The sequence below is a fragment of the Heptranchias perlo genome, chromosome 16 (genome assembly GCF_035084215.1).
Source record: "Heptranchias perlo isolate sHepPer1 chromosome 16, sHepPer1.hap1, whole genome shotgun sequence".
In the NCBI taxonomy this organism is placed as follows: domain Eukaryota; kingdom Metazoa; phylum Chordata; class Chondrichthyes; order Hexanchiformes; family Hexanchidae; genus Heptranchias; species Heptranchias perlo.
The window spans coordinates 10,021,281-10,041,982 of record NC_090340.1 but is presented as its reverse complement, the minus strand read 5'-3'; the positions used below and the strand labels follow the sequence as shown (position 1 = coordinate 10,041,982).

At 44.5% G+C, this 20,702-nt stretch overlaps 1 protein-coding gene across 3 annotated transcripts in view; it reads right to left on the bottom strand.

Moving 5' to 3' along the window:
• Positions 1-20,702, bottom strand: part of LOC137333482 (L-fucose kinase) — a 319,569-nt gene that overhangs the window by 285,011 nt on the left and 13,856 nt on the right. For all 3 annotated transcript variants that reach the window (XR_010965901.1, XM_067997639.1, XM_067997640.1), the window contains exon 2: positions 12,410-12,623. Coding sequence is in view for 2 of the 3 variants with exons in the window: in XM_067997639.1 (XP_067853740.1) it covers positions 12,410-12,551 (142 nt within the window). In the remaining variant the exon portion in view is untranslated. The remainder of the gene's footprint in view (positions 1-12,409; positions 12,624-20,702) is intronic.

Here is a 20,702-nt window from a genome sequence, read left to right as displayed (position 1 = left end):
ACCTGCATTTTCAACACCAACAGCAGCAGATTACAGACCAGACCAATGGATCAGAGCTCTGTGGCCCTACACATCCAGTTGGCAATGGTAGTGGATGACCAGGCAACTAAGAGGAGGAGGCACCATGAACATCCCCGTCTGCAACCATGGTGGAGCCCAGCACGAGTGCAAAGACAAGGCTAAAGCGTTAGTACTTTTGGCAGAAGACCCTTGCAAAGTGGATGATCCTCCTCAGCCTTCTCCAAGTACCCAGCGAATATGGTTCATTCCACCTGACATGAAGCAGCTAACTGCACTGGACGCATCAAAAGGCTCGGGGCCATAACAACAGCCCTGCTTTAACAAAAAAATTCACTCTCAGAATGAGGGTGCCGCTGATAAGGCCAGCATTTATTGCCCATCCCGACAACGTGGGAAAGTCCCATCCACAAAAAGCAGGATAATCCAACCAGGCTAATTACCGCCCTATCAGTCTCCTCCCATCCTCAGTAAAGTGATGGAAGGAGTCACCAACACTGCCATCATGCAATGCCTACCCACCAATAATGCCCTCGACATCAAGGCAGCATTCAACTAAGTATGGCATCAAGAAGCTCATCAAAACTGAAGTCAATGGGGGCCAAAGAGAAAAAGCTCCAGTGGCTGGAGTCATACCTGACACAAAGGAAGATGGTTGCGGTTGCCAGAGGCCAACTGTCATAGCTCTTGGACCTCACTCCAGGAGTTCCTAGGGGAAGCATTCAAGACCCAACCATTTTCATCTGCTTCATTGAAGAACTTCCCTCCATCATAAGGTCAGACGTGGGGCTGTTCGCTGACAATTGCATTTTTCAGCTCCATTCACAATAACTCCGATAATGAAACAACCCATGCCAACTTACGTTAGGACATGGATAACACACGAGTGCTACTTAAGTGGCAGATAATGACAATATCCAACAAGAGAAAGCTCAGCCATCTCCCCAAGGCCTTCAATGGCACCTTAATTGGCGAGTCCACTACCATCAACATCTTGGGGGGGGTGGGGGGGGTCACCACTGATCAAAAGATGAATTGGACAAGTTGCAAGAGCAGAGCAGCGACTGGCTACTCTGCAACGTGTGGCTCACCTCCTGACACCTCAGCCATAGAAACATAGAGAATAGGAGCAAGAGTGGGCCTGCTCCGCCATTCAAAATGATCATGGCTGATCGTCCAACTCAGTACCCTGTCCCCGCTTTTTCCCCCATATCCCTTGATCCCTTTAGCATTAAGAAATATATCTATCTCCTTCTTGAATACATCTAATGACTTGGTCTCCACTGCCTTCTGTGGTAGAGAATTCCACAGGTTCACCACCCGCTGAGTGAAGAAATTTCTCCTCATCTCGGTTCTAAATGGCATACCCTGTATCCTGAGACTGTGACCCCTGGTTATGGACTCCCCAACCATTGGGAACATCCGCCCTGCATCTAGTCTGTCTAGTTCTGTTAGAATTTTATATGTTTCGATGAGATCACCTCTCATTCTTCTAAACTCGAGTGAATATAGGCCTAATCGACCCAATCTCTCCTCATACGTCAGTCCTGCCAAGCCAGGAATCGGTCTGGTAAACCTTCGTTGCACTCCCTCCATGGCAAGGACATCCTTCCTCAGATAAGGAGACCAAAACTGCACACAATACTCCAGATGTGGTCTCACCAAGGCCCTGTACAACTACAGTAAGACACCCCTGCTCCTGTACTCAAATCCTCTTGCAATGAAGGCCAACATACCATTCGCCTTCCTAACTGCTTGCTGCACCTGAATGCTCGCTTTCAGCGACTGGTGTACAAGGACACCCAGGTCTCGTTGCACCTCCCTTTTCCCAATCTATCACCATTCAGATAATAATCTGAATTTCTGTTTTTACAACCAAAGTGGATAACCTCACATTTATCCACGTTATACTGCATCTGCCATGTTCTTGCCTACTCACCCAATTTGTCTAAATCACATTGGAGCCTCTTTGCATCCTCCTCACAGCTCACATTCCACCCCAGCTTTGTGTCGTCTGCAAACTTGGAAATGTTACATTCAGTTCCCTCATCCAAATCATTGATATATATTGTGAATAGCTGGGGCCCAAGCACTGATCCCTGCAGTACCCCACTAGTCACTGCCTGCCACCCCGAAAAAGACCTGTTTCCTGTCTGTCAACCAATTCTCAATCCATGCCAGTATATTCCCCCAAGGCTCAAAGTCAGGAGTGGGACAGAATACTCATCACTTGACTGCATTGATGCAACCTCAACACAAGAAACTCGACACCATCCGGGACAAAGCAAGTCACACACCAATCACCAAGAAGGACATGAGCAGCAAAGTCATCTGAACACCATCACCTCCAAATCATACACCATCCTGACGTTGACATATTGCCCGCCATTCCTTCATCATCAGTGGGCCAATACCCTGGAATTCCCTACCTAACACCACTGTGGGAGCACCATCACCACACGGATTGCAGCGGTTCAAGGAGAAGGCCCATCACCACCATCTGGGGGCAATTAGGGATGGGTAATAAGTGTAACTTTTACAGCACCGCACACATCTGGAGAACAAATAAAAAACACCAAAATAGCATTTTAAAATGTTGTACTTGTATGAGGAAGGGAGGTGAAGAGTGTCATAAAAAACGTTTTCATCCTGTCACATATAACAATATACGTTATATTAGCAAATCTCCCACGGCATTGCCTACTGTTAAGTCAGAGCACCAGGCTTCTTTTTTTACCTGCCCACAGTCTTCATGTTTCTGTTGTCCTGTGTGTGTGTCTCTCTCTCTCTCTCTCTCTCTCTCTATTTCCATCTTGCTAACTCTCGTTTTGCTTCTTTGTGCCCTCATCTGCTTTTATTTGTCGTCTTCTTCCTTTGTGAGTGGAGGTGGTGGATGGCATGGTGTGGAGTGGCAGGAAGAAGAGCTGCTGAGAGTTGCAGGCTGTATTTTCTGGTGGCATCTGCGGTAAATTTGGCCTAAAGCCATCACCAGCTCCCTTCCGATCATCTCCCCTTCACTTCCATCACTACCCCTCTCACATTCTCTTTGACCTGCTGCACCGTGTATTTTCCCCTCCCACCAGCATCACTTACCTCCCCCTTTACTGTCTATCCACTCCCTATCACTCCCACATAATCCCGGTGGAGAACAGTCAGTAGCCCTAGTTCTTACCGTCAACTGGTTTCCTGCCTCCCCCCGCCTCCTCCTCTCCTATTGGTTACCTTCAAACAAGCTTTGTTAGATGTCAAAATTGAACATTTTTTTTTTAAAAAGAAGAAAGAACTGAAATCAGGATAAGGAAAACACTTCCTATCTGTCTCTCCCTTCCACAAGTAATTAGAACCTGTTTGCTTCAAAACATGATTTTTGAAAAATGATCTCAAATTAGGATGAGAAAAGACACTCTCAGCTTAATATACTTTCTGCAATTTATATTAATCATATTATATTTTTAAAATTTTGTTTAACGCCTTATTTTGGACAATGGAAATTTCAGTTAGAGAAAAAAATGTTAGTCAAAAAGTTTTTCAAAAAATCATTTTGATTGATGTGTGGGAGAAGGTTAATAGCGCACAATCTAGTGGTGTAACAAGTAATCTTTAAAAGGTCAACGTTGACATGTAACATTGGAATTCCAATAAGAGTGCCACCTAATAGTGTGACAGTTAACAGTTACAGATAAACAAATAGTTAAGTGTTGACGTTTTAACATTGAAACCATTTCCTATGAGTTTAGCAATGAGCCTCATGACATAACAATTTTACAAAAGTGATTAATAATTATATTAAAACAGTACAACAGCATGCACAGACATCATACTTCAAGACTCACTTTGCTACAGATGCACGACAATCTTAAAATGCTGGGTGCTTCTGACCTGGACCTCCAATCAGTTGTTCTAAGGTCATTTATTTTCTCTGTTTTCCATAAAACTTTCGACTTTTTTTGGCCTATTTTTGAAAGGGCCAAAAAAAATTCCTGGGAATTTTTTTTGAAAATAAAAACCAAAAATATGCCACTCCAGGTATTTTATACCAGGAATTCTGCCTATGTCAGAAGCATATGATTAAGCCGTTCAACACCTAATTTATCCCACTGGTGAGTGGAATTTTAGCAGTTCATCTGTGGCTGCTACACTTCTAGTAAATTAGTCTATCTTGCTCGCGGGACATATTCTCTGTTCCATATCTTAATTTCCTGAAAGAGGATATTGTTCTGATGCTGGAACATTTCCAATTTTACTTTAGTCTGGCTGTTTCATTCAGTGTAATTTATTTGTCTGATTTTCTTTAGTCATTGAGGAAGATGCCAAGACCAGTAGAATACTAAAAAATGACATCTATGCACAATTGTATGTGCAATACTTTTCAAGCATAACCCAGGCACGTCTGGAGTGGAGGGCAGTTCAGGAAAGTTGTCATGCTATGCCGATAGGGTTAGATGAAGTAGGGTGGGAGGAAGCTCGTATGGAGCATTAACACCAACATAGACCTGTTGGGCCGAATGGCCTGTTTTCTGTGCTGTAAATTCTATACAATTCTATGTAATCTACAACCGGAAACATGCAAGCACCTTCCCTGACCAAACAACAATTAAACTCTGTGTGACCTGCACCGTGTTTGCTTAACTTCAATTATACTTTGTGGCCTTAAAAGGGACACAGCTCCATTTTAGTAGAATATATTATGCATTGCATGTATAGCACTCTTGACCTTATAAAGCAGTGTATCATTCGATTTAGCTTGAGCACAGAAGATTGGGGAACTCTCAAAATGCAGTCCAAGTGCTTCCTTAGGATACTGCATTAGATGCTGAGAGGTGATTTGTCTGCATCAAAGGCCCGGGAAACTTTGATACGGAATTACATATTCTTCAAAAGGAGTATTTTATACGCTATATCTGGGACAAGTTACACAGCTGAAGGTGTTGTTGGTGATTGGATCGATCACCTGCAACATTCATGGGATGATGGGGCAGATAAAAATGTAACTTTTATTAGGCGTCAAGATCTAATACAAAGGGAAGGTGCGAGCACCACTGAGAAGGTGACCCCATTCCTGAATTTTGAATGCACTGCTTGCTGTGATGTTCTTAAAAGAGTGCATTTACAACAAAGAAAGGACACCCTTACAATCCAAAGACCATCTTGTGGTCCCTAGCTCTAACTTTCTATTCTACCTAACCGTTACAAGTTGTTGTGGAATTGGAACTCCACGAGACTGATGTTTCATGTGAGACAGAGATTACATCATCCTTGTAAATTATACATGAAATATTTGAACAAAATAGTTTTGCAGTGAGATGCATCTATTTCCTACTACCCCTCAAAAATATGTGACTCTGCCACTTTTCCAGCCAAAACTCACTTACATGTTTACTGTCCCTATTTCATCACGACTTCCTTAGTGAGGGAAGCATTTGGGATTCAAATACTGGCCAGAAAATGAAAAAAAACACTACAAACAAGTTTCCCGCTCCAACGATTGAAAATACACGTATGTGAATAGCAGATGCAGACAGACCCTGTGATTTGTGGAGTTACCACCATCGATTACCCTGCCCATACTCATCGTCAAGGCCACTTATCTAAAATACGAGAGAATTATGGGGGGTACTTTTCGATTGTACCTTCGTGTGGGTCGCTATCTTGTGGAGAGGAGGAAGGAAATGAGGGAAAATTGGAGGAGAGGAGAATATATTTCGTACAACTGATGCAGATATTTCAGAGTTTCATATTCTAATTCTTTCCTTCCTAGTACAGTGAAGTTTCCATATATTGAAGTCCAAGGGAACCTGTATATGACTTTGATATATTGAGAATTCAATATTATCAAGATTTCTGCTCCTGGCCCAGTCCCACTCTCCTCCTGTCTCAGGCTCTCCTACATGTATCTGTACTGCGTTCCTATGTTTGGCCCGATTTGCCCAATTTAAATGCTGTTGTCGTCCCCACAGTACTCCCTAGTCCTGGTCTGCAATCCTTGGCTCTTCCACTCCCATCTGGAGTGCAAAGCAGTCAGAGCCAGAACAGGAATCAGTTCTGTCCCTATTTATGCTGCAGTTAGTTTGTTTTAAATCAGAGGGCCCTTTGCCACAGGAAATGCCTATTGTTGGTGCTGCTCTTTCAATGGCAGTACCAGCCTGCAAGAGGGCGAGGCCAGCTCGAGAGTGGGACCAGCCGAGTGCAGCTGAATGAAGCCATAAAATTATTTTGACATACTGAGGTAAAATTCAACACAGTTTGATGCTAGCGAAAAGGCCCATACCAAAACTTTGATATATCGGTGTCAGCTATATGTAGGTGTCAGCCTTGATTCTGTGCTAGCTCTCTCAACCAAGTCACAAGATTCTGGGTACTAACCACACTCCAGAGTCTTGAGCACATAACCTAAGCTGACACTTCGGTGCAGTACTGACTGAGTGCTGCACTGGCGGAGGTGCCGTCTTTTGGATGAGACGTTAAATTGAGTCCTTGTCTGTTCTCAAAGGTGGACGTGAAAGTTCCAATGGCACTATTTGATTTGAAGAAGAACAAGGGTGTTCTCCCACTGCCCTGGCCAATATTTATCCCTCAACTAACATCATTAAAAAAACTGCTTGTCTGGTCATTTATCTCATTGCTGTACACTAATTGGTTGCCATGTTTCCCTACATTACAACAGTAAAAAATTACATAGTGGTCAACAGTTGTTTTTCAGGCTGGAGGGAGGTGTACAGTGGTGTTCCCCAGGGGTCGGTGCTGGCACCACTACTTTTCTTGATATATATTAATGACTTGGACTTGGGTGTACAGGGCACAATTTCAAAATTTGCAGATGACACAAAACTTGGAAGGGTAGTAAACAGTGAGAAGGATAGTGATCAAGAGAATAAAGACAGGCTGGTGGAATGGGCGGACACATGGCAGATGAAATTTAACACAGAAAAATGCGAAGTGATACATTTCGGTAGGAAGAATGAGGAGAGGCAATATAAACTAGAGGGCACAACTCTAAAGGGGGTCCAAGAACAGAGACCTGGGGGTATATGTGCACAAATCGTTGAAGGTGGTAGGGCAGGTTGAGAAAGCGGTTGAAAAAGCATACAGGATCCTGGGCTTTATAAATAGAGGATAAAGTACAAAACTATGAAAGTCACGATGAACCTTTATAAAACACTGGTTCGGCCACAGCTGTGTCCAGTTCCGGGCACCGCTAGGAAAGATGCGAAGGCCTTAAGAGAGGGTGCAGAAGAGATTTACTGGAGTGATTCCAGGGATGAAGGACTTTAGTTCCACGGATAAACTGGAGAAGCTGATGTTGTTCTCCTTGGAACAGAGACGGTTGCGAGGAGATTTGATGGAGATATTCAAAATCATGAAGAGTCGAGACAGAGTAGATGGAGAGAAACTGTTCCCATTGGTGGAAGGGTCAAGAACCAGAGGACATAGATTTAAGGTGATTGGCAAAAGAAGTAAAGGTGACATGAGGAAAAACTTTTTTACCCAGCGAGTGGTTATAATCTGGAATGCACTGCCCGAGGGTGTGGTGGAGCCAGATTCAATCATGGCCTTCAAAAGGGAACGGGATAAGTATTTGAAAGGAAAATATTTGCAGGGCCACAGGGATAGGGCAGGGGAGGGGAGTGGGACTGGCTGGATTGCATAGAGCCGGCGCGTACTTGATGGGCCAAATGGCCTCCTTCCTATGGTAACCTTTCTATGAACAGTGACCACACTTCAAAAGTACTTCTTTAGCACATTCCTCCATCACCAAGACCGCCTACGTCCAACTCTGTAACATCGCCCGTCTCCTCCCATGCCTCAGCTCATCCGAAACCCTCATCCATGCCTTTGTTGCCTCTAGACTTGACAATTCCAATGCTCTCCTGGCCGGCCTCCCAACTTCCACCCTCCATAAACTTGAGCTCATCCAAAACTTTGCTGCCCGTATCCTAACTCGTACCAAGTTCCGTTCAACCATCACCCATGCTCACTGACTGACATTGGCTCCCAGTCTGGCAACGACTGGATTTTAAAATTCTCATCCTTGTTTTCAAATCCCTCCATGACCTCGCCCCTCTGTAACCTCCTCCAGCCCTGCAAGCTTCCAAGATCTCTGCACTCCTTCAATTCTGGCCTCTTGCGCATCCCCAATTTAATCACTCCATCGTTGGCGGCTGTGCCTTAGGAACATAGGAGCAGGAGCATGGGCTCATAAGTGGCAAGTAACATTCGCGCCAGATAAGTGCCAGGCAATGACCATCTCCAACAAGAGAGAGTCTAACCACCTCCCCTTGACATTCAACGGCATTACCATCGCCGAATCCCCCACCATCAACATCCTGGGTGTCACCATTGACCAGAAACTGAACTGGACCAGCCATATAAATACTGTGGCTACGAGAGCAGGTCAGAGGCTGGGTATTCTGCGGCGAGTGACTCACCTCCTGACTCCCCAAAGCCTTTCCACCATCTACAAGGCACAATTCAGGAGTGTGATGGAATACTCTCCACTTGCCTGGATGAGTGCAGCTCCAACAACACTCAAGAAGCTCGACACCATCCAAGATAAAGCAGCCCGCTTGATTGGCACCCCATCCACCACCCTAAACATTCACCCCCTTCACCACCGGCGCACTGTGGCTGCAGTGTGCACCATCCACAGGATGCACTGCAGCAACTCGCCAAGGCTTCTTCGACAGCACATCCCAAACCCTCGACCTCTACCACCTAGAAGGACAAGAGCAGCAGGCGCATGGGAACAACACCACCTGCACGTTCCCCTCCAAGTCACACACCATCCCGACTTGGAAATATATCGCCGTTCCTTCATTGTCGCTGGGTCAAAATCCTGGAACTCCCTTCCTAACAGCACTGTGGGAGAACCGTCACCACACGGACTGCAGCGGTTCAAGGCGGCGGCTCACCACCACCTTCTGGAGGGCAATTAGGGATGGGCAATAAACTGCTGGCCTCGCCAGCGACGCCCACATCCCGTGAACGAATTTAAAAAAAGGCCATTCAGCCCCTCGAGGCTGCTCCGCCATTTGATAAGATCATGGCTGATCTGTGATCTAACTCCATATACCCGCATTTGGCCCACATCCGTTAATGCCCTTGGTTGGCAAAAAGCTATCTATCTCAGATTTAAATTTAGCAATTGAGCTAGTATCAATTGCCGTTTGCGGAAGAGAGTTCCAAACTTCTACCACCCTTTGTGTGTAGAAATGTTTTCTAATCTCACTCCTGAAAGGTCTGGCTCTAATTTTTAGACTGTGCCTCCACTCCTAAAATCCCCAACCAGCGGAAATAGTTTCTCTCTATCCACCCTATCTGGTCCCCTTAATATCTTATAAACTTCGATCAGATCACCCCTTAACCTTCAAAACTCCAGAGAATACAACCCCAATTTGTGTAATCTCTCCTCATAATTTAACCCTTGAATTCTGGGTATCATTCTAGTAAACCTACGCTGCACTCCCTCCAAGGCCAATATGTCCTTCCGAAGGTGCGGTGCCCAGAACTGCTCACAGTACTCCAGGTGCGGTCTAACCAGGGTTTTGTATAGCTGCAGCATAACTTCTGCCCCCTTGTATTCTAGTCCTCTAGATATAAAGGCCAGCATTTCATTAGCCTTCTTGATTATTTTCTGCACCTGTTCATGACACTTCAATGATCCATGTACCTGAACCCCTAAGTCCCTTTGGACATCCACTGTTTTTAACTTTTTACCATTTAGAAAGTACCCTGTTCTATCCTTTTTTGGTCCAAAGTGGATGACCTCACATTTGCCTACATCGAATTCCATTTGCCACAGTTTTGCCCATTCACCTAATCTATCAATACCCTTTGTAATTTTATGTTTTCATCTACACTGCTTACAATGCCACCAATCTTTGTGTCATCGGCAAACTTAGATATGAGACTTTCTATGCCTTCATCTAAGTTGTTAATAAATATTGTGAACAATTGAGGCACCGAGACAGATCCATGCAGGACTCCACTAGTCACATTCTGCCAATGTGAGTACCTACCCATTATCCCTACTCTCTGGCTGAGCGAAAGGCGACAACTTCCTAACCAAGTCCGTACTTTTCCCTCGATTCTATGGGCTTCTATCTTAGCTAACAGTCTCATATGTGGGACTTTATCAAATGCCTCTGGAAGTCCATATAAATAACATCTATTGACATTCCCCTGTCCACTACTTTAGTCACCTCTTCAAAAAATTCAATCAGGTTTGTCACGCACGACCTACCTTTCACAAATCCATGCTGGCTCTCTCTGATTAACTGAAAATTCTCGAGGTGTTCAGTCACCCTATCCTTAATTTATAGACTCCAGCATTTTCCCCACAACAGATGTTAGGCTAACTGGTCTATAATTCCCTGGTTTCCTTCTCTCTCCTTCCTCAAAAAGCAGGGTAACGTGCAATTTTCCAATCTAGAGGAACGGTTCCTGAATCTCGAGAACTTTGAAAGATTATAGTTAGGGCATCTGCAATGTGCTCACCTACTTCCTTTGAAACCCTGGGATGGAAACCATCTGGTCCTTGGGATTTGTCATTCTTTAGTGCTATTATTTTCTTCATTACTGTTGTTGTACTTATGTTAATTTTATTGAGTCACTGTCCCCGATTCAATATTAGTTTTCTTGGGATTTCCGGCATGCTATCCTCTTTTTCTACTGTAAATACTGACGCAAAGTAATTATTCAACATGTCTGCCATTCCCCCATTGTCAATGACAATATCCCCACTTTCAGTTTTTAAGGGGCCAATACTGCTCTTGACCACCCTCTTTTTCCTAATATAACTATAAAAGTTCTTCGTATTGGTTTTGCTATCCCTTGCGAGTTTCTTTTCATGCTCTTTTTGTCGCTCTTAGTATCTGTTTTGTGACCCTTTGTATCTTTCCCATTCGCCAGGATCTGTGCCAATTTTTGCCTTTTTGTATGCCCTTTCCTTATGTCTTATACTGTCCCTTACCTCTTTAGTTGTCCATGGCTGTTTTTTTTGGCAAGTAGAGTTCTTGTCCCTCAGGGGTATAAACCGGTTCTGTATCACATTAAATGTTTCTTTAAACATTTCCCACTGATCATCAGTTGTTTTACCCATTAACAGATTTACCCAGTTTACTGTGGACAGTCTCTGTCTCATTCCATTGAAGTCGGCCTTACCCAATTCTAGAATCTTAGCAGCTGATTCACTTTTTTCCCTTTCAAACACTACCTTGAACTCGATCATGTTATGATCACTATTGAATAGATGTTCGCGCACAGTTAAGCCGTTAACTAAATCTAGTTCATTACTCATTACTAAATCTAGTATGGCTTGCCCCCTTGTTGCCTCTAGGACATACTGCTGTAGAAAACTATCCCGGACACACTCAAGAAATTCACTACCTTTCTGACAGTTGCTCGTCTGCTTTTCCCAATCTATGTGAAGGTTAAAGTCCCCCATTAAGACCACTATGCCTTTCTTACACACTTGTCTAATCTCTGCATTTATACAATCTCGCACTTCAGAGCTGCTGCCAGGGGTCCTATACACAACTCCCACTATAGTCTTAGATCCTTTCCTATTTCTCAATTCAACCCATAAGGTCTCTGTTGGCTGCTTACCTCTCGTTATATCCTCCTTTATCATTGAAGTGATTTCATCTCTAATCACCTAAGGCTACTCCTCCCCCTCTTTCATTTTCCCTCTCTCTCCTGTAGACCTTATAACCCGGTATATTTAGTTCCCAATCCTGACCATCCTGCAGCCATGTCTCAGTAATAGCTATCATGTCATACCCTCCAATTTGAATTTGTGCCTGTAGTTCATTTAATTTATTCCTTATACTCCGTGCCACACACCCTAGCCTGTCCTTCAGCTTTGATGCTGGGTTAATCGCTTTACACCTTCTACACCTTCAGCTGCCTGGACCCTAAGCTCTGGAATTCCCCCCTAAACCTCTCTGCCTCTCTCTCCTCCTTTAAGAAATAGAAGGAAATGCTGATAGGGTGAGATGAAGTAGGGAGGGAGGAGGCTCGTGTGGAGCATAAACACCAGCACAGACCAGATGGGCCAAATGGCCTTTTTCTGTGCTGTAAATTTAAAAAAAAAAAAAGATGCTCCTTAAAACCTACCTCTTTGACCACTCACCTATCCTAATATCTCCATATGTGGCTTGGTGTCAAATTTTGTCTGTTAACATTCCTGTGAAGCACCTTGGGATGTTTTACTACTTTAAAGATGCTATATAAATGCAAGTTGTTGTTGTTCTTGTGAGGCACTTTGACATGTCCTGAGGACATGAAAGGCCTGACCTGAGAATAGTCGATTCTGATACCGGCTGCAGTTATATCTGGTGGCCTGATAATCTGCTCATGCCCAGTTCTTCCCTACAACTCCAGCCCCATGTACCTCTTTGGAAGGCGTACACGCTATCTTTGTACTGGCAGGTGAGGACGATGACGGTCCATTCCACTCCTTTGGGTTGGCTGCTAAAATTCTGCTGCTCTGTCGTCAAAGTCTCAACACGTTGCCTGACAGCTTTGCTTGCCATCCCTTTAGATCTCTTCACCTTAGGTCATACGTTTGGTCTTCAGAAGCACAGCATGATCAATCCAACTGCTTCCTAGAAACAAAGCAAATTAATTATTCGCAGTCAATCTGTGGCATTGCACACAGAGGGTCACGACCAAGTTTAAAGTTCAAGTGAAGTGGGGTGAGAGCAGAAGGGATAACAGGAGCAGGACATTCACATGTAATTCAGTCCCCAGCTTAAAGTCATATATTTTGTTCTTATTTATTTACATTATAAATTCTTATGCCCACATTTATAATGGAAACAGCCCATATAAACTTGTCATGCTGTAATTATATCCTCCTGCCAGTGATGGCACTGCAGCACTACCATCGGAGCAAGAGTGCAAGTAAAGCATGAAATGTTTACATAGGTAATTTCCGTTATAAATGTGGACATAGGAATTTATAATGGAAAAAGTTGGCAGAAAGTACATGCAGATGTAAGGATTTTACCGGGAGTCGAGACCAAATGCAATCTTCAGGTGAAGTGAGGTTAGAGGGCGGGGGATAATTGGGTCAGGGCATAGAGATGTACTTTAGCCCCTATTTTGAAGTCATCAATTCTGTACTTACTATTTTATTTCCATTATAAATTCCCAAGTCTATATTTAGAATGGAAACAGCCAATGAAAACTTGGTCAGGTTGCAATTACAACCCGCTCGCCCTCACTTCCCTTCTTTCCCCTTCTCTTCCTCACGACCCTCCCTCCCCCTCTCACTCACTTCCCTTCTTTCCCCTTCTCTTCCTCACGACCCTCCCTTCCCCTCTCTCTACCTTTCCTTTCCCTCTGGACCCTTCTTCTCTTTCCTCCCCTCCCTTCTGTCTGCTTCCCTTAAATTCAACTTTAAAAAAATTAGAATGGGGAAGAAGCTGTCTGACTGCCTGTCTCTTCCCTCTATTTGTGTCTCTTCCTCCTATTTGTGTCTCTTCCCCCTATTTGTGTCTCTTTCCCCAACCTCATATGTTAGAGATTAGGACCACTGTCGCACAGATGTAATCCATTAGCATTGACCCTTCCTAACTGTCAACAAAACACAAATGGAGATAAAACTCAACTTTTTTTTGAAAGCTGAACATCAGCATCAAAGACACTTTATTTTTCTCTCATCCCCTTTCACTCTAAGACCAGGAAGGCCTGATCTGTAATAAGTTACATAATTGTCACATTTCAAGATACTTTTTGACCATTTTACCACCTGTCAGGATTTTTGGAAAAAGAGTTTATTTTAATGTTGACTTTTTAAAAGCAGTGTGCATTCTCATGAGTTTTAAAAATAAGGGCACCTAGACAAAGGGTGGTTAACATGCTAGATGTAGTTGTTTTTCCAGAGACCAAATAATAAATGATTTGTTAGCTTGTCTGAGAAATCAGAAAGCACCTCTTATCCATGGCGTTGGAAAACCCTTTAATCTCTGCCTGTGAAGCAAAGGATTAGAAGAGAGAGTCAGAAGCAGGCTGGCTGTTGGAAGCAGGACGCTGCACAGGCAGAGGGCTGTGAAAGGCAGGAGACTGAAGGTAGAGAAGTTCTGCCCTGGGCTGAAACTAAGAATGCAGAGGAGTTAGTCTGTTTAAGTCAAGCAAGATGGCTCAATGAATTGGGGTAGCTAGCATATTCATTATTTCTGTTATTACATGGAGATAAGTTTAGTGATCGATTAAGGAGTCAGATCATAACTATTGTTCTGTGCATTCATCATACTCAAGCAGCTTAACAATTTGAATCATGCCTCGCCTCATCTAATGTTAACTCGGTCCGCTGTCTGAGAGATTGATGAAATACATGTGCAAAAGGACACGGATATCTGGTTCAGGTCATGAGTGTCCAGCTTGTAACAATGAGAAGGCTCCGTTGTTACACTCCTGGGTCCAGCTATTGTACAAACAGATATAGGGCAGCACGAGTCAACTCCCATAGAAGTAAGATGTTCAGGCTATACAGGAACGACCAATGCCACTGAAGCTGAGAAGGCATCTACAGCTGACCTGACTTTGTAACACCAAATTAGCTCCCGCAGCTGTATGGACACTATTATTGACCTCGGTGTCACGGAGCTGGTGGGATGGGGCTGGAAATCAGACAGGTTTCCTGCTCCTGATCTTTATCCAGTGACCCTGTGAAAGCAAAAGCAGTCCCAGTAACATTTATTATGTTGTAACTCGCCTCTCCTTCACCCCATCCCCTGCAAATATGTTCTCTCTTCCTGGCCTCTCAAACGCCAACAATCAGCAACACACCTAGCCCTGCACGTGGGAGGCAATCAGTAACATTCACTGATTCATCATCTTCTTGAGTGATCAGAACAGCACCAATGTAGCAAAGCGGACAGTACCAAAATGAACTGCTTTTAAAATGGTTGAAATTTATTTTTCATTGGATATGTTCTGTAGACCATTCTTCAATGATTAATAGTCATTCTTACTTTTCTTGTTATTAGCGTTGAAAGGAGTCTTGTCAAGCTATCACCTGTGATGTGGAGATGCCGGTGATGGACTGGGGTGGACAAATGTAAGGAATCTTACAACACCAGGTTATAGTCCAACAGATTTTCAAATAAAACTGTTGGACCATAAGCTGGTGTTGTAAGATTCCAAGCTATCACCTGTTAGTGCATCATTCTGTTTGTAAAAGTTTCAATTAACTTATATATTGCAGGTTTGATTGGCATAATTACATTTGCCTTTGAATTTAGATGATCTCAGCAATTTGTAACAATCAAAAAGGTGCCAAGTTTGCAAAGCATCCCAGCGAAGTTGCATAGCTGCAACAGGAATAGTAGCATTTACAACAAAGAAAAGGCAAGTAAATGGAAATGAGAAAGGAACATTGTTCCTCAAGAGTCTGAGAAGCAGAATAGGGAAAGAAAATCCGAGCCAGCAAAACGAAGAAACAATGACAAAAATGTAAAGAAAGTAAATGATGGAGGACATGAAGAGGATTCAGAAAAATGCGCAGATTGCAACACACACACACCACTCCCAGTACCCAGATGTACATAAAAATGTGTAAACCGATCAACTCACACTTACTTAGAGACCATTGTGTTTTTAAAAATGATAAAAGTTACCTCTTTGTATGTCTCACTGTATTTAAACAAGACTTATAGCACTGCTCCATTTATTTGAACGCGTTTGCAATCTATACCACTGTTTATAATTACATAAAAACTCACCACGCCTATATAACCATAACAATTTACATTTATATAGCGCCTTTAACGTCGTAAAACGTCCCAAAGCGGCTTCGCAGGAGCGATTTTCAAACAAAATTTGACACCGAGCCACACAAGGATAGGTGACCAAAAGCTTGGTCAAAGGTAGGTTTTAAGAAGCGTCTTAAAGGAGAGAGAGGTAGGGAGGTTTAGGGAAGGAATTCCAGAGCTTCGGGCCTAGGCACCTGAAAGCACGGCCGCCATTGGTGGAGTGATTAAAATTGGGGATGCGCAAGAGGCAAGAATTGGAGGAGCACAGAGATCTTGGAGGGTTGCAGGGCTGGAAGACGTTAGAGATAGGGAGGGGCAATACACCAGGGCTTGTTATGGCAATCCCATTATACTATAAGACTAGGTCACTGTCATCTACTGTATTTAATATTTTAAAGTTGTATTATTTTGCAGACTTTAACATCAAGACTTCATTAAATAGTCAACTTGATCTTTTTCAGATGCCATGATGTGGAGATGCCAGTGATGGACTGGGGTTGACAATTGTAAACAATTTTACAACACCAAGTTATAGTCCAACAAATTTATTTTAAATTCCACAAGCTTTCGGAGGCTTCCTCCTTCCTCAGGTGAACGGTGTGGAAATGAAATTTTCGAATCCTTCGCATTTGAAAATCACAGAACAATGCCTGGTGATTACTGCCTGTTGCCAAGGCAATCACAGTGAGCAGACAGAAAGGTGTCACCTAAAAGGCCACCGAATATACAAACCCCCAAAAAAGAGAGAGAGAGAAGGAAGACAGTCAATGACCCGTTATATTAAAAACAGATAACATTTGTTCGTTGGTGGGGTTACGTGTAGTGTGACTTGAACCCAAGATCCCAGTTGAGGCCGTCCTCATGGGTGCGGAACTTGGCTATCAATTTCTGCTCGACGATTTTGCGTTGTCGTGTGTCTCGAAGGCCGCCTTGGAGTATGCTTACCCGAAGGTCGGTGGCTGAATGTCCATGACTGCTGAAGTGTTCCCCGACAGGGAGAGAACCCTCCTGTTTGGCGATTGTTGTGCGGTGTCCGTTCATCCGTTGTCGCAGCGTCTGCATGGTCTCGCCAATGTACCATGCATTGGGGCATCCTTTCCTGCAATGATCTGGCATGTCTTGCAGAGGTTACCGTGGCAGGGTTGTGTGATCATCGACACAGATACCACCATCACACGAGAGGACACCACCCACCAGGTGCACGGTTCATACTCCTGTGACTCAGCCAACGTTGTCTACCTCATACATTGCAGGAAAGGATGCCCCAGAGCATGGTACATTGGTGAGACCATGCAGACGCTGCGACAACGGATGAACGGACACCGCGCAAAAATCGCCAAACAGGAGGGTTCTCTCCCTGTCGGGGAACACGTCAGCAGTCATGGACATTCAGCCACCGACCTTCGGGTAAGCGTACTCCAAGGCGGCCTTCGAGACACACGACAACGCAAAATCGTCGAGCAGAAATTGATAGCCAAGTTCCGCACCCATGAGGACGGCTCAACCGGGATCTTGGGTTCATGTCACACTACACGTAACCCCACCAGCGAACAAATGTTATCTGTTTTTAATATAACGGGTCATTGACTGTCTTCCTTCTCTCTCTCTCTTTTTTTTGGGGGTTTGTATATTCGGTGGCCTTTTAGGTGACACCTTTCTGTCTGCTCACTGTGATTGCCTTGGTAACGGGCAGTAATCACCAGGCATTGTTCTGTGATTTTCAAATGCGAAGGATTCGAAAATTTCATTTCCACACCGTTCACCTGAGGAAGGAGGAAGCCTCCGAAAGCTTGTGGAATTTAAAATAAATTTGTTGGACTATAACTTGGTGTTGTAAAATTGTTTACAATTTTTCAGATGCATTCAGGAACCATCTGAATGACTGGACACAGTTGGAAAGTTACTTACTATTGCCAGTGTAGATACAATGCTGCACCAAAATGTCTATTTCTTTCACCCAAGATTCAGATTCCTTTGCTATGTACAGCATGTTGAAGTTGACTGCTTAGTCAGCAACCAATTCAAGTTTATATACTTATTTTTGTGAAGGCAATTTTGAGCTCTCCCTATATCATGAGGGAGCGTCCGATAAAAGGCGGGATTTCAGAGCGCTGAGAACAGCTGAGAGGAGCCGAGCGGAGCGGAGGGAGCGTCCGATAAAAGGCGGGATTTCAGAGCGCTGAGAACAGCTGAGAGGAGCCGAGCCGAGCGGAGGGAGCGTCCGATAAAAGGCGGGATTTCAGAGCGCTGAGAACAGCTGAGAGGAGCCGAGCCGAGCGGAGGGAGCGTCCGATAAAAGGCGGGATTTCAGAGCGCTCAGAGGAGCCGAGCCGAGCGGAGCTGCGACCGAGTTCGAAGTGACGTCAGGAATCAGATCGGGACGCGACACAGAGGAGGCACCTGATTGGTGAGTAGGTTCAGGTGAGTATTTCTACTTATCTACAGTAACTGAAGTAAAAGGAAAGGGAAGGTCTGCAGGTCTTATCGGAAGTAGCGTTTATTTTTTAGTGAATCAAGGTCCCTAGTGTAGTTAACATTCTCTAAATTGAGAACAATTTAAAGGAGTAAACTCCTTAAAGGGAGTGGTAAGTAGTTTTTCTTTCCTTTTTTTTTCTCTTGACATTGTAGTTGTTCTTAAGCTAATTTAAGGGCTAAGTCATGGCAGGAGATCCCAGCGCCGTGTCATGTTCCTCTTGTGGGATGTGGGAATTCAGGGCTCCTTCCTGTATCCCTGATTCCTTCACCTGCGGGAAGTGTGTCCAGCTGCAGCTATTGTTTGACCGCTTGACGGCTCTGGAGCTGCGGATGGATTCACTTTGGAGCATCCGCGATGCTGAGAAAGTCGTGGATAGCACGTTCAGTGAGTTGGTCACACCGCAGATAAAAATTACTGAGGGAGATAGTGAATGGGTGACCAACAGACAGAGGAAGAGTAGGAACGCAGTGCAGGGGTCCCCTGCGGTCATCTCCCTCCAAAACAGGTATACCGTTTTGGATACTGTTGGGGGAGATGGCTCACCAGGGGAAGATGGCAGTGGCCAGGTTCATGGCACCGTGGCTGGCTCTGCTGCACAGGAGGGCAGGAAAAAGAGTGGCAGAGCTATAGTGATAGGGGAATAGACAGGCGTTTCTGCGGACGCAACCGAGACTCCAGGATGGTATGTTGCCTCCCTGGTGCAAGGGTCAAGGATGTCTCGGAGCGGCTGCAGGACATTCTGGAGGGGGAGGGTGAACAGCCAGTTGTCGTGGTGCATATAGGCACCAACGATATAGGTAAAAAACAGGATGAGGTCCTACAAGCTGAATTTAGGGAGTTAGGAGTTAAACTAAAGAGTAGGACCTCAAAGGTAGTAATCTCAGGATTGCTACCAGTGCCACGGGTTAGTCAGAGTAGGAATGACAGGATAGCTAAGATGAATACGTGGCTTGAGAGATGGTGCAAGAGGGAGGGATTCAAATTCCTGGGCCATTGGAACCGGTTCTGGGGGAGGTGGGACCAGTACAAATTGGACGGTCTGCATCTGGGCAGGACTGGAACCAATGTCCTAGGGGGAGTGTTTGCCAGTGCTGTTGGGGAGGGTTTAAACTAATGTGGCAGGGGGATGGGAACCGATGCAGGAAGTCAGTGGGAAATAAAGTGGTGACAGAAACAAAAGGCAGTAAGGGAGAGTGTACAGAACATGACCGGACAGATGGTCTGAGAAAGCAGGGCAAAGACCAAGGGAAGTCTAGATTAAACTGCATTTATTTCAATGCAAGAAGTCTGATGGGCAAGGCAGATGAACTCAGGGCATGGATGGGTACATGGGACTGGGATGTTATAGCTATTACTGAAACATGGCTAAGGGAGGGGCAGGACTGGCAGCTCAATGTTCCAGGGTACAGATGCTATAGGAAAGATAGAGCAGGAGGTAAGAGAGGAGGGGGAGTTGCGTTCTTGATTAGGGAGAACATCACGGCAGTAGTGAGAGGGGATATATCCGAGGGTTCGCCCACTGAGTCTATATGGGTAGAACTGAAAAATAAGAAGGGAGAGATCACTTTGATAGGATTGTACTACAGACCCCCAAATAGTCAACGGGAAATTGAGGAGCAAATATGTAAGGAGATTACAGACAGCTGCAAGAAAAATAGGGTGGTAATAGTAGGGGACTTTAACTTTCCCAACATTGACTGGGACAGCCATAGCATTAGGGGCTTGGATGGAGAGAAATTTGTTGAGTGTATTCAGGAGGAATTTCTCATTCAGTATGTGGATGGCCCGACTAGAGAGGGGGCAAAACTTAACTCCTCTTGGGAAATAAGGAAGGGCAGGTGACAGAAGTGTTAGTGAGGGATCACTTTGGGACCAGTGATCATAATTCCATTAGTTTTAAGATAGCTATGGAGAAGGATAGGTCTGGCCCAAAAGTTAAAATTCTAAATTGGGGAAAGGCCAATTTTGATGGTATTAGACAGGAACTTTCAGAAGTTGATTGGGAGAGTCTGTTGGCAGGCAAAGGGACGTCTGGTAAGTGGGAGGCTTTCAAAAGTGTGTTAACCAGGGTTCAGGGTAAGCACATTCCTTATAAAGTGAAGGGCAAGGCTGGTAGAAGTAGGGAACCTTGGATGACTCGGGAGATTGAGGCACTAGTCAAAAAGAAGGAGGCATATGACATGCATAGGCAGCTGGGATCAAGTGGATCCCTTGAAGCGTATAGAGATTGCCAGAGTAGAGTTAAGAGAGAAATCAGGAGGGCAAAAAGGGGATATGAGATTGCTTTGGCAGATCAGGCAAAGGTGAATCCAAAGAGCTTCTACAAATACATAAAGGGCAAAAGGGTAACTAGGGAGAGAGTAGGGCCTCTTAAGGATCAACAAGGTCATCTATGTGCGGAACCACAAGAGATGGGTGAGATCCTGAATGAATATTTCACATCGGTATTT